This window comes from Cnephaeus nilssonii, assembly GCF_951640355.1.
Source record: "Cnephaeus nilssonii genome assembly, chromosome: 21".
Classification (NCBI taxonomy): Eukaryota; Metazoa; Chordata; class Mammalia; order Chiroptera; family Vespertilionidae; genus Cnephaeus; species Cnephaeus nilssonii.
In genome coordinates this window covers 13,289,751-13,308,663 of record NC_137092.1, presented here as the reverse complement: position 1 = coordinate 13,308,663, position 18,913 = coordinate 13,289,751, and the positions used below count along the sequence as shown (strand labels likewise).

General features: G+C 44.9%; 2 protein-coding genes across 7 annotated transcripts in view; both read left to right on the top strand.

Annotated features, from left to right (window-relative positions):
* The window catches only part of PIP5K1A (phosphatidylinositol-4-phosphate 5-kinase type 1 alpha), a 39,911-nt gene extending 36,302 nt beyond the window's left edge, over positions 1 to 3,609 (top strand). For 3 of the 5 annotated variants that reach the window (XM_079760630.1, XM_079760629.1, XM_079760627.1), the window contains 2 exons: positions 1,625 to 1,673; positions 1,957 to 3,609. In XM_079760630.1, the coding sequence (XP_079616756.1) occupies positions 1,625 to 1,673; positions 1,957 to 2,032 (125 nt within the window). In that variant the 3' untranslated portion in view covers positions 2,033 to 3,609. The remainder of the gene's footprint in view (positions 1 to 1,624; positions 1,674 to 1,956) is intronic. The other 2 variants (XM_079760628.1, XM_079760626.1) reach the window with 1 other exon arrangement.
* Positions 3,610 to 10,126: 6,517 nt separating this feature from the next.
* PSMD4 (proteasome 26S subunit ubiquitin receptor, non-ATPase 4) lies at positions 10,127 to 17,432 on the top strand. 2 transcript variants are annotated; one of them, XM_079761697.1, is made up of 10 exons: positions 10,127 to 10,214; positions 14,117 to 14,257; positions 14,537 to 14,651; positions 14,957 to 15,043; positions 15,279 to 15,347; positions 15,518 to 15,733; positions 16,100 to 16,217; positions 16,367 to 16,498; positions 16,583 to 16,650; positions 17,210 to 17,432. In XM_079761697.1, the coding sequence occupies exons 1-10, from the start codon at positions 10,189 to 10,191 to the stop codon at positions 17,378 to 17,380; spliced, it is 1,143 nt and encodes a 380-aa protein (XP_079617823.1). In that variant the 5' UTR covers positions 10,127 to 10,188; the 3' UTR covers positions 17,381 to 17,432. The 2 variants fall into 2 exon arrangements, with proteins under 2 accessions (XP_079617823.1, XP_079617824.1); XM_079761698.1 differs by having other exon boundaries at positions 16,100 to 16,208; positions 17,210 to 17,431.
* Positions 17,433 to 18,913: the final 1,481 nt, after the last annotated feature.

Below are 18,913 nucleotides of genomic sequence, written 5' to 3'. Positions count from 1 at the left end.
TATTTTTTCCATTGATTTTTAGAGACAGTATAAGGGAGAAAGGGAAAAGGGGAGAGAGAGAGAGAGAGACACCGATCAGTTGGTTGCCTCCTCCATGCTCCCCAGGTGACCAGGGGCTGGGGATTGAACCTGTAACCCTTCCATGCACAGGCTGACACTCTAACCACTGATCACACCGTCCAGGGCTGTAGACGCATCTTAATTTTAGCAGTGTTTACTATCTAGAGAGGCTCAGACTTTTCAAAACGATCGTCAAGTCCTGGCTTTTTGTTTAATAATCCTTCCCTTAATTTATTATTATTCTCTCAGATTTTACTATAAGCATTGAGAAGAAATCAGGCCCTGGGTTAGAGCATCAGCCGCACGTGGAAGGGTCTCAGGTTTGATTCCCGGTCAAACGCATGTACCTGGGTTGCAGGTTTGATCCCTTGCCCCGTTGGGACTCAAGGCTTGTGTCTCCAATCCATGTCTCCCTCTTTCCCTCCCTCCCTTCCACTGTCTCTAAAAAGCAATGGAAAAATTCCTCGAGTGAGGATTAACAAAAAAACAACAACAAAAGAGTAGAAATCAGGTAGCACTATGCTTTAGAAATCTCATAACAAGATCATCCAGTATTAGGCACATATTCTACTTTCCATATAACTGCAGATGACATTGTTGCTAAACTTGGTTACATTATATTATAAGGATCCCCTTTCATTTTCTAATACGAGTATTTTTTCTCACTTTCCTTTCAGCTGTCACTGGCAACTCACTTAAAATCCAAAATTCTATAGTATATTTAGGGCACTTTTAAACTTTCACTAAAACTCTCCTTGAAGCTCACTTCCTTCTTCCAAAACCACTTCCACATTTTAGATTTTTCTTACAGCAGCACTTCATTTCTAGGTGTATTATTATCTATTGTTGTATGACAAATTACCCCAAAACTTAGCAGCTAAAAACAACAAAGATTTATTGTCTCATATCTTATGTAGCTTAAGAATCTAGGTGTGGCTTGGCTGGGTGTCTGGCTTAAGGTCTCTCAGGATGTTATAGTCAAGCTGTTAGCCAGGGCAGTGGTCTCATCTGAAGGCTTACTCAGGGGAGGATCAGTTTCCAAGCTTATGTAGTTGTTTGCAGGATTCAGTATCTTATCACATGGTCCTCTTCATAGGACAGCTCCACAGCATGGCAACTGGTTTTCCCCAGAGCAAACAAGTCAGAGAGCATGTACCCAAAAGGAAGCTATATAGACTTTTTGTAACCTAACCTCCGAATCGGCATCCTATCACCTGTGCTAGATTCTGTTCACTAGGAGAAAATCACCAAATCCAGCCCACACTCAAGAGGAGAGAGTTACACAATGGCATGAATATCAGGCAGCAGTGATCTTTGGGTGCCTACCATACCTGGGTATTGAAGACAGAAGAAGAGGGTATTAGGAAATATTTCATAGTTTCCAGAAACTAAATAGTTAATTAAAATAATGTTTCTAAATCTAGTAGCTTTTTAGCCCCTTCTTTCTGAATCCTGAATTAATTGTGAAGTACATTATGGAGAATAGGCTTGAGAGGACAGTTCTTTTTCTTTTTTATCTTCTAATTCTTCTCCTCTCTACCTCTGTTTTTTCCCCACCTGTTAGTGCAACCCTCTTGGAAAAGCTTGAAATTGAAGAGTCAGAGTTCACCCATGTGAGTGTCTGGGATGTGGGGGAGGTGAATGCTTTGAAGGGTATAAAGAGGATGTACTGATGGAGTGTGGAGCAAGGTGTTAATTGGCAAAGTTAGAAGGACTGGGTGCCCCCTAAACCTTGCTTTTTAAAATTTTGATTTTGGTACCCTGTACTTGGAAATGGAGGCTGAAATAGAAGAAAACTTACTAACTCTGCCAGGCAGGTTGAACTTATCTTGAGTTTCTTTCCTTCCTCCTTATTTCATACTCCTCATTCTTAACTTGACATCCTTTCTCTTTCAGTGAGCAGAAAACCTCAGAAGACCTGGAACAAGATTCTGTCTCTCTGATATCAAGATGTCAGCCATTGCCCCAGTAATGCTGAGTTTTCTTCTTGGTCATCAAAAAAGGAGTATAATGGAGGCCAGGGTAGCTCTCCAGCTCCTTTCTGAAGAACAGCTTCTCCTTCCCCTTCCTCATGAATGGGCATTATTGCCTTGGACAATTGAGGAACCAGCTTCCTCTCCACTCCCGAGTTGGGTGGCACGAGTTTTTAGCTGGCCAACTTTGGCTTCTACAATTGAATTGTTTTCAAACACCCGTTCTTCCTGCTGCAGGTGGGGTTGCTGGACTTGGTGGTTTTCTTCCCTCTCATCTACCTTTCACCAGGAGCTGGACTCGCAATTTCCTCAGGACAGACTGGCTGGCACATTATCCTTATCATAGCTCCTTCTCTCTATAAGGAGACCCCTGTAAGCTTTGTAAAGGTTTTTGGGGGAGTGAGGATGTTTAACCACCTTCCAACCTTCTTTTTTTTCCTTAAAAAGGGAAAGAAAAAATAACGCACAGCACACAATTTTTAGCCAGACAGTTCAGATCAAAACTCCAAAAGTGTTGGAGAGATGCCTATTCATAGGGTTCCCTCTGGAGAGCCTTGGTGTTTGAGAAACAGAAGAGTGGTGATTGCTCTGCCTGGAGCAGCTCCTCTTTAACTCCTCCTCTCTTGATGAATTTCTTAAGGCTAAAGGAATGGAGAGAGTGGGGCCTGGGGTAATCTTTACCCCTTTTGTTAAAACAGTGGGGCAGTCATGGGCTAGGAGATCAGGGCTCTTCTTAGGCATGATCCTACTCACTGCCGGGCCATAATGATTATTACTGTTTTGTAATTTGAAATGTATTCTGGTTGTTTTTTCTAAATATGAAGACATCAAATGAATTTTAGATCCTTCTCCAAAGGAGATTTCTTCCTTATTCTTCCCACCTTTTCTCACAGTATTATGCTGTTTGTGGGGCTGAGGTGGAGAGAGGGTCACCTGTGTCTGTGTAACAGGCAGCCCATATCTATGAAGCTAGGGAATATCTCAAACTCATGGGAGCCAGCAGATTCTTGCCTCGGTGAGGCCACTGCTGTGCCACGTGGCCTGCCCCTCTCTTCATGCAGAAAAGTTGGGAATGGGGGCTGTGTAATCCCTCTCCTCCCCATCTCCAAGAGTTGCAGTTCTCCATCTGATCCTCCTACTCCTGTGAGGAGAAGGGGCCTGGCATCTCAGGCAGATTGTTGAATTCCCAGACTATCCTCTTCATCCCACCCCACCTTGATAGTAGGTTAGCCCACACCCCGAATAACTGTCTATATTAGACACCCTCAGCCAGATTCTGGCTGCCTCTCTTTGCTGCCATGTTCTTTTTTACAAGAAGGAAAGAAAGAATTCTTCCTGTTTGTTTGTTTTTTCATAATTTACTATTTATGATGTATTTAAATGTTTTATTCAGGACAAAGTTCTGTAGGGGGTGGGAGGGAATATTCAAGGGAGGCTGAGTCTTAGGGAAGGGAATGGGAATGAACATTTTTATGAAGTGTCACTATTTGCCTCTACTTTGTATTGTTCAGAAATGGCAAATGCAATGTAAGTGATAACTATGGTTTTAATGTATTAAACTTTCAACACTTATTTAGATCTGTTGTTTCTTCTTTGTATACCATCTGCTCAAAACTTGAGCCCCCCACGCAAGCTCAAGTTCTGTTCATGTTGCCTTGAACAAATGCTGCATCCTTTCCAGCCTCAGTCTAACTCAGGCTGAGAGAAATGGCTTCACTCCCTTCCAGCCACCCCTTCATCTTTTTCCTTTAAATATAAATATATTTTTATTGATTTCAGAGAGGAAGGGAGAAGGAAAGAGAGAAACATCTATGATGAGAGAATCATTGATTGGCTGCCTCCTGCACACCCCCCACTGGGGATCGAGCCCACAACCCAGGCATGTGCCCTTGACCAGGATTGAACCCGGGACTCTTCAGTCCGAAGGCCAACGCTCTATCCACTGAGCCAGACCAGTTAGAGCCCCCTTCATCTTAATTTAAACTTGACAAGGAAAAGCTGTGAATGAATCTGAAGGGAATTATGTAGGTCTGTTGCCTTGTTTGCAACCCACTTTAACTGAGGGAATTGGGAATCCAAAGCTCAAAATCTTCCTCAGGTTTCCGAGGAAATAAGAGGGACATTGGGAAAAGCCAGCTTGAGATTGGTTGGTCCTAGGATTCCCCCCTTTCCCTCGACATGGCCCTAGAGCAGCAATTTTCAACCTTTTCATCTCCTGGCACATATAAGTTAATTACTAAAATCTGTGGCATATCAAAAATACATTCTACTTTTTTTGCTGATCTGACAAAAATTAGGAATAATTTTTATTGATTTACACACAAAAAAATATTATTTACCTACCCTTTTTGCTCCAAAGTGACTTTAAAAAATCAGGTGCTTATACTTACTTGTATATAAGCAGGGTTTATGGTACCAAGAACTAACCAATCAGACACAGCCTTATTATGTGATATGACCAATACGATGCAACTCTATTATAAGGCCTATATATATAGTTCAAGACAGGGCATTCACACTGGGTGACTATTGTGTTGGCTGTTGTCATTTTTTTATTTGACAATCTAAGGGAAAAGAGGTCAGTGCCCTGACTAGTCAGGTACTACATGTTTTAAAAATTCTTTTTTTTTTTTTTTGTTAATCTTCAAAGGATAATTTTCCATTTATTATTATTTTTTATTTTTTTTTAGAGAATGAAAGGGAGGCGGGGTGGAGAGAGAAACATCGATGAGAGAGACATCAATTGGTGCCTTTCCCTATGGGCTCCTATTGGGGCCTGGGAACCTGCAATCTCGGGACATGCCCTTGACTGGGAATCAACCCATGACCCTTCGGTGGTGCTCTAACCACCGTGCAACACCAGCCAGGGCATGTTTTAAAAATTCTTGCAGCACACCAGTTGAAAAAAATCACTGCCTTAGGTTGTCAGTCTTAGAAAAACATAAAGACTGCTTCCCTCACCTCTGTTTTCCTGTTGTGCTTAAGCTTGTTTTAAAATATATTTTTATTGATTTCAAAGAGGGAGAGAGAAATATCAATGAGAGAGAATCATTGATTGGCTGCCTCCTGCACGCCCCACATGGGATCACCTGTAACCTGGTAATTCAACTGTGACCTGGTTCATAGGTTGACGCTCAACCACTGAGCCATGTTAGCCAGGCCAGGCTCTTTTACTGTCATGGGAACTAGACAAAAAGGGGGAGTGTTCATTCCAGGGCATATTGGTGGCGTAGTTTTAGAGAAAATCAAGTTAACTAAATATTGCTCTTTTTCATACCACAATCTATCTTATTCTACAAATATTTATGCAGCTATTGAGCAATGCATGGGCAGTTGGAAGTCAAAAGAAGTAATTGACCTTCAAGAGTTGACAGTGTCCAGGAGGAGAGCGCACACACACGTACACCAAAACATGTTAGATATGATCTAGTTAAGGGTTTCAGTACTCTGAATGATACAGAGCATAAAGATGGGAGACAATTAGAGGTTACTGTGGGCTAGAAGTGTTGGGCAAGGTTCACTGGAACACAAGGGCCTGAAGGTATGAGAAGGGTCTGTTTTAGAGAACAAGGTAGAGCCCGTGGTGCCTGCAACCCCAGCATATGCCCTGATAGGAATGAAATCATGACCTCCTGGTTCATAGGTCGAGGCTCAACCACTGAGCCACACCGGCCAGGCTTATCTATATTTAGGATGCAGAAAGTTGAGATTACTGTCAAGTCAACTCAGGACCCCCAAACTCATTGACCTGCTGTGCCTGTGAGGCTGGGCGGTGGGATTCTTGGAGTCTAAGCCCCAGACTGAGCCCTCCTTTAAGCTGGATAAGGAGAAAACTTTCCCTAATAGGAATTGAATCCGAACATATTTTAGGCACAAATGGTCTTTCTGCTAGCCTTGCCATTCCCTCCTCCTCATGTTCATGCAGCTGGTGAGTGCAGAAGGAACCCTCTTATGATCAGCATGTGCCTCTAGTGGTGAGCGGCAGCTACTACTAATTCTATAGCTGTCCGCTGCAATCTATTCAGATTCAAGCAGGGCCTACTAATTAAAACGTCTACAACTAAAAGGGAAATAAAAAACGAAATCAGCCGAAATCGGTTTGGCTCAGTGGATAGAGCGTCGGCCTGCGGACTGAAAGGTCCCAGGTTCGATTCCGGTCAAGGGCATGTACCTTGGTTGCGGGCACATCTCCAGTAGGGAGTGTGCAGGAGGCAGCTGATCGATGTTTCTCTCTCATCGATGTTTCTGACTCTATCCCTCTCCCTTCCTCTCTGTAAAAATCAATAAAATATGTATATAAAAAAACACGAAATCATGGTCTAATGTTTTACTCTTAAACTATCTCAGCTATTCTGAAAACTATTCACCGGAGTAGTCTCATTCAGAGAGGAAGGGCGAGGGAGAGATAGAAACATCAATGATGAGAGGGAATTATTGCTTGACTGCCTCCTGAACGCCCCCCTACTGGGGATCGAGCCCGCAACCCGGGCATGTGTCCTTGATCAGAATCGATCTTGGGACCCTTCAGTCTGCAGGCCGATGCTCTATCCAGTGAGCCAAACAGGCTAGGGCTCATTCACTTTTTTTAAGTAAAAGATTTGCCAGTTAAAATAGATTCCAAATTAAACTGTTTATCCTTTAGTTTTTCAAGGACACAAGAAGCAGGTCAATATCTCCTGTAAAATTATTATTTTTTATTTTTTAAAATACCTTTTTATTGATTTCAGAGAGGAAGGGAGAGGGAGAGAGAGAGAAACACACATCAATGACGAGAGAGAATATTTGATCGGCTGCCTCCTGCACGCTCCACACTGGGAGTCAATCGAACCCACAACCCAGGCATGTGCCCTTGACCAAAATTGAACCTGGGACCCTTCAGTCCACAGGCCAACGCTTTGTCCATTGAGCCAAACTGGCTAGGGCTGTACAATTATTTTTATTATGGAAATTTCCAAATAAAAATGATGATGAACTATCATGTTCCCATCACCCAACTTCCATCAATATCGGTATAAGACCAATCTGTCTCATCTATACTTTCCACCTAGCCCTTCCCAACTTTATCTCTGCAACTCCAAAGAACTAAGTTAAAAATAAATCCAAGACATCATATATTTTCATCCATAAATATTTCAACATATAACTCAAGAGATAAGGACTTTTTAAAAACAACATTATTACACCTTAAAATATTAATAACTTCTTAATAAAAATATCCAGTTAGTGGTCAAAGTTAGCCAGTGGTCTTACAAATGAATTTTTATAAATACAGTCCTGTGCCACATAACATTTTCAGTCAATGACAGACTGCATAAATAAAGGTGGCCCCATGGGATGGATTATAATGGAGCTAAAAATTCCTATTGCCTAGTGACATCATAGCCATCATAATGCCATAGTGCAACACATTACTCACATGTTTGTGGTGATGCTGGTATAAACAAACCTGTGCTGTCGGGTAAAAGTATAGCACATACAATTATGTACATTCCATAATGTTGGATAGTGATAAACAGCTGTTATTGGCTTATGTACTTAGTATACTTTGTATTGTTATTTTAGAGTGTACTGTACTTATTCAAAAAAGTTTGAGATAGCCCTGGCTTGTGTTGCTAAGTGGTTAGAGCATCAGCCCGAGCACTGAAGGGTTGCAGGTTTGATACCCAGCCTTGGTAGGCTATGTGAGGGAGGCAATCAATCTCTTTCTCTCTCTCTCTCTCTCTCTCTCTCTCTCTCTCTCTCTCTCTCTCATTAATGTTTCTCTTTCTCTCCCAACTCTCCCACTCCCTTCCACTCTCTTTTTAAAAAATTAATGGAAAAAATATCCTTGGGTGAGGATTAACAACAACAAAAAGTTTGCTATAGCCCTAACAGGTTTGGCTCAGTGGATAGAGCATTGGCCTGCAGACTGAAGGGTCCCAGGTTCAATTCCGGTCAAGTGCATATACCTTGGTTGTAGGCACATCCCCAGTAGGGGGTGTGCAGGAGGCAGCTGATCAATGTTTCTCATTGATGTTTCTAACACTATATCCCTCTCCCTTCCTCTCTGTAAAAAAAATCAATAAAAATATATTTAAAAAAAAAGAAATTGCCAGAATTATATAAAAAAAAAAAGTTTGCTATAAAACAGTATTCTGGCCCTGGCTGTTTGGCTCAGGGGATAGAGTGACAGCCTATGGACTAAAGGGTCCCAGGTTCCATCCCGGTCAAGGGCATATGCCTGGGTTGCAGGCTCGATCCCTAGTAGGGGGTGTGCAGGAGGCAGCCGATCAATGATTCTTATCATTGATGTTTCTATCTCTCTCTCCCTCTCCCTTCTTCTCTGAAATCAATAAAAATATGTTTAAAAATAAAAATAAAATAAAACAGTATTCTGTGTTATGCTAGCAGCAGCCTCATACATCTCCTGTTTACTGAGTCTTTTGATTGCACCATTTTTTCTTACGCTTGATTTAATCTCATGTTGTTTTGTACAATAACATGCTTAGAAACAATTCTGGTGTCTTACTTGATAATCCCTTCCCTTATATCCTTCATCAAACCCATTGGGAAATTCTATCAGTTTTGTATCTCACAATATACTCCAACTCCAACTATATGTCACAATTTCCACATCCCAATAAGCCACCATCATATCATCAGATTATTGTAGTCTCCTAACTGATCTATCTCCTTCTGTAATCTTTTCTCAATGCATTAACAGCCACAGCTGTCCTGTTAAAACATTAAGTCAGAGTCTATCAATCCTCTGCTGAAAACTTTCCAACAGCTCCTTAGCTCAGAGTCCTTGATCCATGAGGCTATACGTGAGCTAGCCTCTGAACTCCCTATATTTTCTGGCTTTATTTATCCTCGTTCTGCCTCTCCCTCTCCTCCAGCCTCTACTGGTCTCCTTGAGCTTAAAGGACACTCCTGATTCAGGGCATTTGCACTTGCGCTTTCTCCCAGGTACCCTTCAGGTGTCTATTCAAATGTAAGGCTCCCTAATATCCTATTTATACGCTTAGAACCACCCCAGTTTATTTTTCTCTGCAGTGCTTACCATTATTTAACTATATTTACTTATTAGTTTACTGTCTGTCTTTCCCCTCCTCTAGTGATATGGAGATTTTACTCTTATACAATCTGTGATGGTTACCAGTAAACTTTTGAACATATCCATTGAAACTTTACCAATATCTAGGTAATATCTACAACACTCCTCTCGCCTGTTTCCAAGTTTGGTGTTCTGTTGCCATGATTGGTCCCTTCCTTCTTTCCCTCTTCCCTCCGAGATAGACACCTGGGATTTCCAGACGTGTGTGAGTGGTGGAAGGCAATCCAAAACATTTTTAAATGTTACTCTTGATTAACAAATCAAAATGGTTTACTGGTTTTGTCTCCTATTCTTTGGGAGATTTGTTAAAATTACTGATTTGTCAAACTTTTCCTGGGCTCCTACCATGTGTCAGGCTCTGTACTGGGCTCAGAGATTGCAATGATTGACATGTTTCCTGCCCTAATAAAATGGGAGAGACAGATTTCCTGACTGATTTGGCTCAGTGGTTAGAGCGTCGGCCTGGGGGATTCCAGTCAAGGGCATGTACCTTGGTTGGGGGCACATCCCCAGTAGGGGGTGTGCAGGAGGCAGCTGATTGATGTTTCTAACTCTCTATTCCTCTCTGTAAAAAATCAATAACGTATATTTTTTAAAAAAAGAGTTATCTTAAAATGGGAGAGAGAGAAATCACAAATAAATGCAATTCAGAGGGATAAGGGTTTAATAGTTAGATGAACAAAGTGCTGTGGGAAACAGTGGAAGCTGAAAAAAAGTGATCCCACCCCTTTTTGAAAATGACGGGCGCTGGAGCCTACACATCCACGAGCACTTTCAAAGGTTCCTCCACAGCTTCTCTTAGACTCCCCCCAGCAGGGAACTCCACCAGAGAACTCGAATGGTGGGTAGTAACCTTTTCTGTGTTACTTCAGCCACCCCGCCTCGCTCACATCCCTTTTATTTTGGCTGCGCCTACAACTCCCAGAACGCCGCGCGGGGTGGAGGCGGAACCAGCTGGCCGAGCCGCGGTCTGGGATTGGTTGTGAGTGCTGGGCCAATTGGAGGAGTCGGTGCTAGGAGGTCCAGGAGACCGGGTCTGGGAGGGAGGAAGGTGGCAAGATGGTGTTGGAAAGCACTATGGTTTGGTGAGTAACAACTTAGGGGCTTCGCGAGGGGCGGGGCTGGGTCGGGGCGCGTGGAGGCCGGGGGGGCCGGGGATAGGGGCGCGGGGCTGGTGGGCGAGACGCGACCGTGGGCCGGGAGGGAAGGCGCTCATGGACTCCCTGAGTCATCCCGGGCCCCGGAAAGGAGGACGGGCCTGGGTACCCCAGGCTAACCCTCACCCCGCGGAGAGCCATTGACCGCCCGGTCCCTGCTGCCTTTCTCTATCCCAGCGTCGTCGTCTCTAGACCAGCCCCTGGTCTGTCTCTGGTCAGAGTCATGCTGCTCAGACTCTTCGTGGTCGTCTTCTGCCCTCCTCTCCCCTTCTCCTCCTGGCAGATGTGAGGAAGAGGTGATAGGTCCCTTCCCCGGCCCGTTCACGCGTCTGTAACTCCGTGACCTTCCCCTGTGTCGTCTTCAGGGGTGCTGTTGGTAGAGTGCTTTCTATGTGGCAGGCATTAACAGACTTTATCTCACTTACACCTCAAACACTTGGAGTTACAGGTGAGGAGACTCAGTCTCAGCACTTTTGAATGATTTACCCACAGTCACGCAGCTAACTTAGTGGTGCAGCCAAGATTTAAAGGTGAGCCAGTCCCAGTATGTATTGCGTTGGATTAGAAGCCAGGACACACTTTTGCAAGGTTTCAAGAGTTTCTCCTAAGTGTGAGCATAGAATAGAATACAGAATAGCACATAAACACGCACAGATCGTCACTTGGATGAGACAGGGTTTTCTTTTGGGGGAGAGGATAGCATTGCCAGATAAAATGTAGGATGCCCAGTTAAAGTAGAATTTCAGATCAATAGTACTTCTCAGTGTTAAAAAAAAAAAAAAAGGTGGATGTTATTTACAAGCTGCTTTGTTATTTACAAGCTGCATGTTCTTGAGAATGTAGTAAATCTATCTATAAAATGGGGATAATAGAGCACAGTTAGGTAAAATGTAGGTGCTGGTTTTCTGTAAAAAGTAAAGCACTGGTACTTGAGGAGTCCTTAAGGAAGAGGGACCCTGAAGGGACTTAGATAAATGCTGGGAAGAAGAGGGGGGCAGGGCATAAAGCTGCAGAGATGTAAATGCTCCTGGTTTAGGGATTAGGAAATTGACTAGTGTGACTTCCTTATCAGGTTGTTGGTGTGAAGTAGCTCCTTTTCTTTTTGAAAGGTAGCTGGGCCCACGTAGAAGACCACAAATGTCAGATTGAGGGTGCTTGAACTCTGTCCTGTACCCTTCCATAGAGGACTGTTGGAAGAGTTCTGAGGATGGTGGAGGCAGAGAAGTACACAAAATGTCATTTAATAATGACCCGGTTTGGTACAGGAGAAAAGATTTGGCTTATTGGTGGCCCATTGAAATAGCTCAGTCACAGAATAATGATGAGAGCCACCCCTACTCCTTTTGTTTGTGTGTGTGTGGGGGGGCCCCTCATGCTTTGCTTTCTAAGAATTCTCAGGAGGAGTTTATTTAAAATTGCTACTGTTTGACTCTATTCTCAATCTGCCAGGAAAGTCCAGGCATGTGTATTCTTTTTTTTTTTTTTTTTGAAAACTTTTATGGAATAGCTGGATAATACTATTTTGATATGAATTTTTGATGGGAAAAATTACTGTTGAGCAAAAGTAGTCACAAGAAGCACATATATTATCCCATTCATATAAAGTTCAAAATTGGGAAAACTAAGCAATGTGATTTTTTGGAATGCATACATAGCTAGATGTTAAGGCATCTGTGTTTTTAACACCACCCCACTGCCATCACCCTTCCAGTGGTTCTGATACACAACAAAGTGTGAGAACTGCTACCATGTTCTTCACTACCCCTCAAACGCCCTTTTCTTATTTTGACGCCTTTCTTCCAGCTTTCATCCATTTGTTGGTCTTGCCCACAGTCCTTATACTTAGTAACTATTCCATCTGGATGATCCTCAAAGCCTTCATTGTTTGTTTGCTTTTTTTATTTTATTTTATTATTATTATTATTTTTTTATATTTTATTGATTTTTTACAGAGAGGAAGAGAGAGGGATAGAGAGTTAGAAACATCGATGAGAAACATCGATCAGCTGCCTCTTGCACACCCCGCACTGGGTATGTGCCCGCAACCAAGGTAGATGCCCTTGACCGGAATCGAACCTGGGACCCTTGAGTCCGCAGGCCAACGCTCTATCCACTGAGCCAAACCGGTTTTGGCATGGTTTTTTTATTTTATATTTGGACTCATCACTGTACTTTAAGCTAGAGAGGCAGTTACTTCCCTGTTGGGGGAATAACCAGAAACAGTGTATTGGGGAATAATAAAAGGAATAATAATACATGGTCAGTAGAGTCAGCCCTTGACGTCCTTTATATAGATTGAGTTTCCAGTATAAGATTGAGTCTGTGTTTCATGCTTACTGTTGGGTATTGTGCTAATTCTTTCCATGCATTTAATCCTCATAGCAGTCCTATAGGGTTGGTACAATAAAACCCATTTTATACATGAAATAAGTGGACCTTAGAGAAATTAAGTAACTTCTTCAGGATCACAGAATTAGCAAGTAGCAGAATGGGGATTTGAACCTGTGCCTGAAGAACACTGACTGCCCTTTACTTCTGTTCCACTTAACCTTCCAGTAGCTACTTAATTACCTCTCTTCATCATTTTTTGTTTGTATATATTGCCAGGCAAAGGATACTAAAGAAGAAAATTGCCTAGTCCATATTTTGCTCAGCAATAGAAATGAGGTGTCTTATCTAGGACACAGCTTCCTTCATTAACACGGATGGGATCGTTGATTGTTAGAGTTATTTTATTTTTAATTTTATTGATTTCAGAGAGGAAGGGAGAGAGAGATAGAAACATCAATGATGAGAATCATGGATCAGCTGCCTCCTGCACACCCCATACTGGGGATCGAGCCCATAATCCAGGCATATGCCCCTACTGGGAATCGAACTGTAATCTGCTGGTTCGTAGGTCGATGCTCAACCACTGAGCCACTCCACCCGGGCGATTGTTAGAGTTCTAAGAATTGATGCTGTTCTGGGGCTTGCTTCCCTTATCTGCCTTCTTTTGGTCTCTAGCAGGCATCCTCAAACTATGGCCCGCGGGCCACATGCGGGTGTTTTTGCCGTTTTGTTTTTTTACTTCAAAATAAGATATGTGCAGTGTGCATAGAAATTTGTTCATAGTTTTTTTTAAACTATAGTCCGGCCCTCCAACGGTCTGAGGGACAGTGAACTGGCCCCCCTGTTTAAAATGTTTGAGGACCCCTGGTCTCTAGGAAGTTGGAGCTTGTAGTTCATATGATCTGGATTCTGGTAGATTATGAAAAGTTGTTGGGATAAAAGAGGTGACACTCCAAATTCATGAGACGTCATTTTTGCAGTTCAGTCCAGGTGTTACACATCGAATCATATGACTACATTGTACTTTCCTGCACTCAGTGCTGCCGAGTGTGTTATTTTATAAGTATTTTTAAGTTGCCTTCTTCATTTCTTACCTTTAGAATACTCCCATTTTAATGGCAGACTTAGAATATTCATTCTTGACAATATTCAATAACACTTAACGTGCACCTTATAAAAAGGCGATTGTGATATATCAGTAGATTGCAACCTTTGGTGCTTATCAGAATCACTTGTGGAGTATAGATTTAAATTTTTTTTCTCCCTTTTTTTCTCATTTTGAGTCATTAAGTTTGAGTTTTGGCCGGGTCAGCTATATATTAAAAGAAAAGGCTGGAGGTGATTTTGAGTTCCACAGAGACTGAGAGCTACTCTTATACCCCACAATTCCTCTCACAGGAGATGTATTGAAGGAGGGAGGAGGTGGAGGTCCCGGAAACTGGAGAGGATGCCTGGGATCCTATACAATGTCTTTTCTCTCCTTCACTCCTAATCGGTAGCGTGGACAACAGCGAGTATATGCGGAATGGGGACTTCTTACCCACCCGGCTGCAGGCCCAACAGGACGCTGTCAACATAGTATGTCATTCCAAGACCCGCAGCAACCCTGAGAACAACGTGGGCCTCATCACACTGGCCAAGTACGTGGACAGAGGAGGGGGGGGTTTGGCAGGTGGGTGGGAGTTCCCACATGTCACCCACTATGGTGTCCAGGTTGCTACCCTTTTGTAGCAATAAGATAACATTCACATCTCATATAATTATAACTTGTTATTCCTTGCCTTGACAACTTTTAGATGTTAAAGAAAAATAGAGATTACAGTTATTTTTCAAGTTCTCTAAAGAAAAGAGGGGTCAAACATAGTTTAGAGACACTTGTTTTGACCTGAAATCATGGAAATGCTTTCCCCATATCCCAGTGACTGTGAAGTACTGACCACACTCACCCCTGACACCGGCCGCATCCTGTCCAAGCTTCATACTGTCCAACCCAAGGGCAAGATCACCTTCTGCACTGGCATCCGAGTGGCCCATGTGAGTCCTGGATCCCTTTGATTTCCTCCTTGCTCTGAGGTTCTGCCTCCAGCGTTGTTCACTTCGCCCCTGGAAGCTTGAGCCAGAATCAGAGCAGGGGAAGAGAGCTGGCCTAGAGAAAGGAGTAGGAAGGATATGGTGGGATGAATCACAAGAATGGGAGAGTGAAGGAAAGGGTGTAGACCTTGTGGGAGCATGATGGTAAACTTGAGGTACGTAGGAACCGTAAGAAAAAAACAACCGAGTGACAGAGGACAGAGCTCCGTGATTGCTCTGGCTGACAGAACTTCCTCTTCCTTTACAAGTTGGCTTTGAAGCACCGACAGGGCAAGAATCACAAGATGCGCATCATTGCCTTTGTGGGGAGCCCTGTGGAGGACAACGAGAAGGATGTGAGTCCAAGTGGCAGGGGGGATTGGGTGGACAGTGTTTGGAATGGGTCTTTCAGCCTTTGGAGCCTGGAGAGGCGGTGGGCTCATCACTTGGGGGAAAGGTGGATATGCAGAATTCAGTGTTTCTACTGGGGGCCTTGGGGAGGTCAGCAGAGTTCTGTGTGCTTTTGTGAGGGGTGTCACTTCCCCTCTTGGTGCGGGACGGATTTCCTCATGTATCTCCCCTTCTTCCCAGCTGGTGAAACTGGCAAAACGCCTCAAGAAGGAGAAAGTAAATGTCGACATTATCAATTTTGGGGAAGAGGTGAGTAAGGACTAGTTGGGGGGCATCGACTTGATTTGGTTGTAGACTGAGAAGAGTCTTCCCCAGAGGGTGCCTGTGCTGTGGGAGAGTAGCTGCAGACGAGGACTGAGATGGCGGGGAATGGGGAGCAAGCGGGCAGCAAGGAGAGTCTCCTGTTCTCTCCTCCCCAGGAAGTGAACACGGAAAAGCTGACAGCCTTTGTGAACACGTTGAATGGCAAAGATGGAACTGGTTCTCACCTGGTGACAGTGCCCCCTGGGCCCAGCCTTGCTGATGCCCTCATCAGTTCTCCGATTCTGGCTGGGGAAGGCGGTGCCATGCTGGGTCTTGGTGCCAGTGACTTTGAATTTGGAGTGGATCCCAGTGCTGATCCTGAGCTGGCCCTGGTGAGCAAACGTTGACCTCAGGTAGAGCCCAGGGGTCCTCCTTTGTCCTCTACTGACACACCCACACGCCACATAGCTCCTGGAGGGCTAACAGTCCTAAGCACCTGCTCCTTTTCCCAGACCCCCTTTTTGTCCCTCTGCTGCATAATTCTGTCTGACCTCTAAGGGCAACAGTGTCAGACTGTGTTCGCTTCTCCTGATCACACCCAGGCTTCTCCCAAGCCCTTGTTTCCTGTATCACCTCTCCGGCTTTTCCATAGGCATAAACCAGAAGGTGCCCCTCGTGCTCCTTTGCCCCCCCTCAGCTGACTTCCCCACGAGGGAGGGAGGTGGGAGGACATCTGACCTTGCCCTGTCCTCCGCCAGGCCCTTCGCGTGTCTATGGAAGAGCAGCGGCAACGGCAGGAGGAGGAGGCCCGTCGGGCAGCCGCAGCCTCCGCTGCTGAGGCTGGGATTACTCCGACTGGGACTGAAGGTGAAAGAGGTGGAATCTGAAGTCCCGGGACTGCGGGGTGCCCCATGGGAGTGAGGGGTCGGGCCATATGGGAATATGTGGGCTGAGGGAGTGCTTTGGGGGTGGGTCTGTGTGGTATATGGCACCAGTTCCATCCTGCCACTGTCTTCCCTTCCCAGACTCAGACGACGCCCTGCTGAAAATGACCATCGGCCAGCAGGAGTTCAGCCGCACCGGGCTCCCTGACCTAAGCAGCATGACTGAGGAAGAGCAGATCGCTTATGCCATGCAGATGTCCCTGCAGGGCGCAGGTGAGCCAGGCCTGGGCGGTGGTTTTCGGATGGAGAGGTTGGGGTGGGGAAATGGAACTGAACAGACTGACCTCTTTTCCTCAGAGTTTGGCCAGGCAGAATCATCTGACATTGATGCCAGTTCAGCCATGGACACATCTGAGCCCGCCAAGGTGAGCTCATCACGTTGAACACCCCCCGTGCTCAGATCCTCGGCTCTCTAGGCCTGGGACAGTTCCTCTTTTTGGGCTTAGAGGTGAGCTCTTTGAGGAGCACACGGAAACAAATACATGGATAAGCATTTCTTGCGTGTAACCTTGCTAAGGCATGCTAGTGGTCGGGGTTGGAGAAGGGTCCTAGCACTCTGTAATTTTCCTCCCTGCTGGTGGGAGCAGGCCGGACAGTTCTCTAGGATGTTATCTTCCCAGGAGAGTGAAAAGAAGGTCTAGGAAAAAGAAAATGGAGGAATGGGTGTGTGGTAGCAGGAAACCTAAAAGTGATTGCATGTTTTTACCCTTCGAGCTCAGGAAGCAAAGCTCTCAGGTTTCTCCTCTGTTTGGCCGGTGACATGTGTTTGCGTTCATACTATATGTAGATACTGGGTGTTTTCCTGAATCCTCCCTCCTACCTTCGGCCAGAGGTGGCCCCCACCCCCAGACTGTGGAGAGACGGGCACAGGCAGCAGCGTGCTCCCCGCCACCCCCGCCCCAAGCTGACACTGCCCTTTTTCAGGAGGAGGATGATTACGACGTGATGCAGGACCCTGAATTCCTGCAGAGTGTCCTAGAGAACCTTCCAGGTGTGGACCCCAACAATGAGGCCATTCGAAATGCCATGGGCTCCCTGGCCTCCCAGGCCACCAAGGACGGCAAGAAGGAAAAGAAGGAGGAGGACAAGAAATGAGACTGGAGGGGAGGGTAGCTGAGTTTACTCGGGGGCTGCACAGGGTGGGTGGGATATAGGGCTAGATATGTTAACCAATACAACCTAAATAAAGCTTGGCAACTTTTTTTTTTTCGCTTCAAATAGTGGTTCTCTGAGTGTGAGAGAGGAGTATATGGCATGAAGGAGCGCGTTCCCTGTTGCGTTCTCTTGTGTCTTCAATATGGGGTCTCTAAATCCTGACTTGCTCCCCTTCCCATCTCCGTCCTTGACCGTCTCCTCACATTCCTCCTGCCCTGGGACTGTTTTACGTGCGTTAGGAGAAGCTTTGCTGAGAGTCGCTGTGTTAGGCCCTAGGGCCGCAGAGGTGAACAGAAAACAGGACTGGCCTTTGGGGACTCTGAGTCTAGGGCAGGGCTGGCGCAGAAATGAGCGATTAGACACGCCCGCCGTGTACCCAAAGCGCGGAGCAAGGCACTCTGGAGTCAGCAAGAAGAAAGGGCCAAACTCTTGCAGCCTCTGGGAAGGCTCCTGAGGTATCATTTGAGCCCTCTAACGGGGAAACGTTTTTCTTCCTCGAGGAACATGGGGGTGTTTCCAGTATGTGCTGATGCTGCAGAGGTGCTTTGGAGGAATTGAGGAGCTCAGGACTGGTTGGGTGAGTGGCAGGGACAGAGATGGAGAAGTAGGCAGCAGCCAGCACCAAAGATCAGGGTCCTTCAGGCCTGACTCACACAGGGGTCTGTGAAGCTCGGAGCACCACGTTTAGAGGAAAGTTTTTTGTAAGGTAGGAGAAAGAATGCAGGATTCAAATTACCCCCACCCCACTGTATTTTATTAAAGCGGTAAATAGTATTTGACACATGAAATACTTAGGGATAAATCATGAAACATAAGAACAAACTGAACATCTCTGAAGCCACTCAAATTTAAGAGCTAGAATATTTCCTTGCCACATACCTATGCCTTTTTTTTTTTTTTAAATCCTCACCCAAGGATATGCTTACTGATTTTAGAGGGAAGGAAGAGAAACAGATGTGAGAGAACATCGATTGGTCGCCTTCCTTACATGCTCTGACAGGGAATTAAACCCACAACCTTTTGATACACAGGCTGACGCTACAACCGAGCCACACTGGCCAGGGCCCTCTGCCTTTTTTTTTTTTTTTAATATATTTTTTATTGACTTTAGAGAGGAAGGAAGAGGGAGCGAGAGATAGAAACATCAATGATGAGAGAGAATCATTGATGGGCTGCCTCCTGCACGCCCCACACTGGGTATTGAGCCCGCAGCCCGGGCATGTGCCTTGACTGGGAATCGAACTGTGAGCTCCTGGTTCATAGGTCAACGCTCAACCACTGAGCCATGCCAGCTGGGCCCTATGCCTTCTTGAACCCACCTCTCCACATCCTCCTCAAAGATAACTGTTAGCCTGAATTTTTATTGTTCCCTTTCAGTTTTCTCATATACACCTAGCTTCCTGACCAGAATATGTTCAGCTTTGCTTGTTTTTGAGCTTTATAAAAAATATTTTCATACTGCGAGACTTTTGG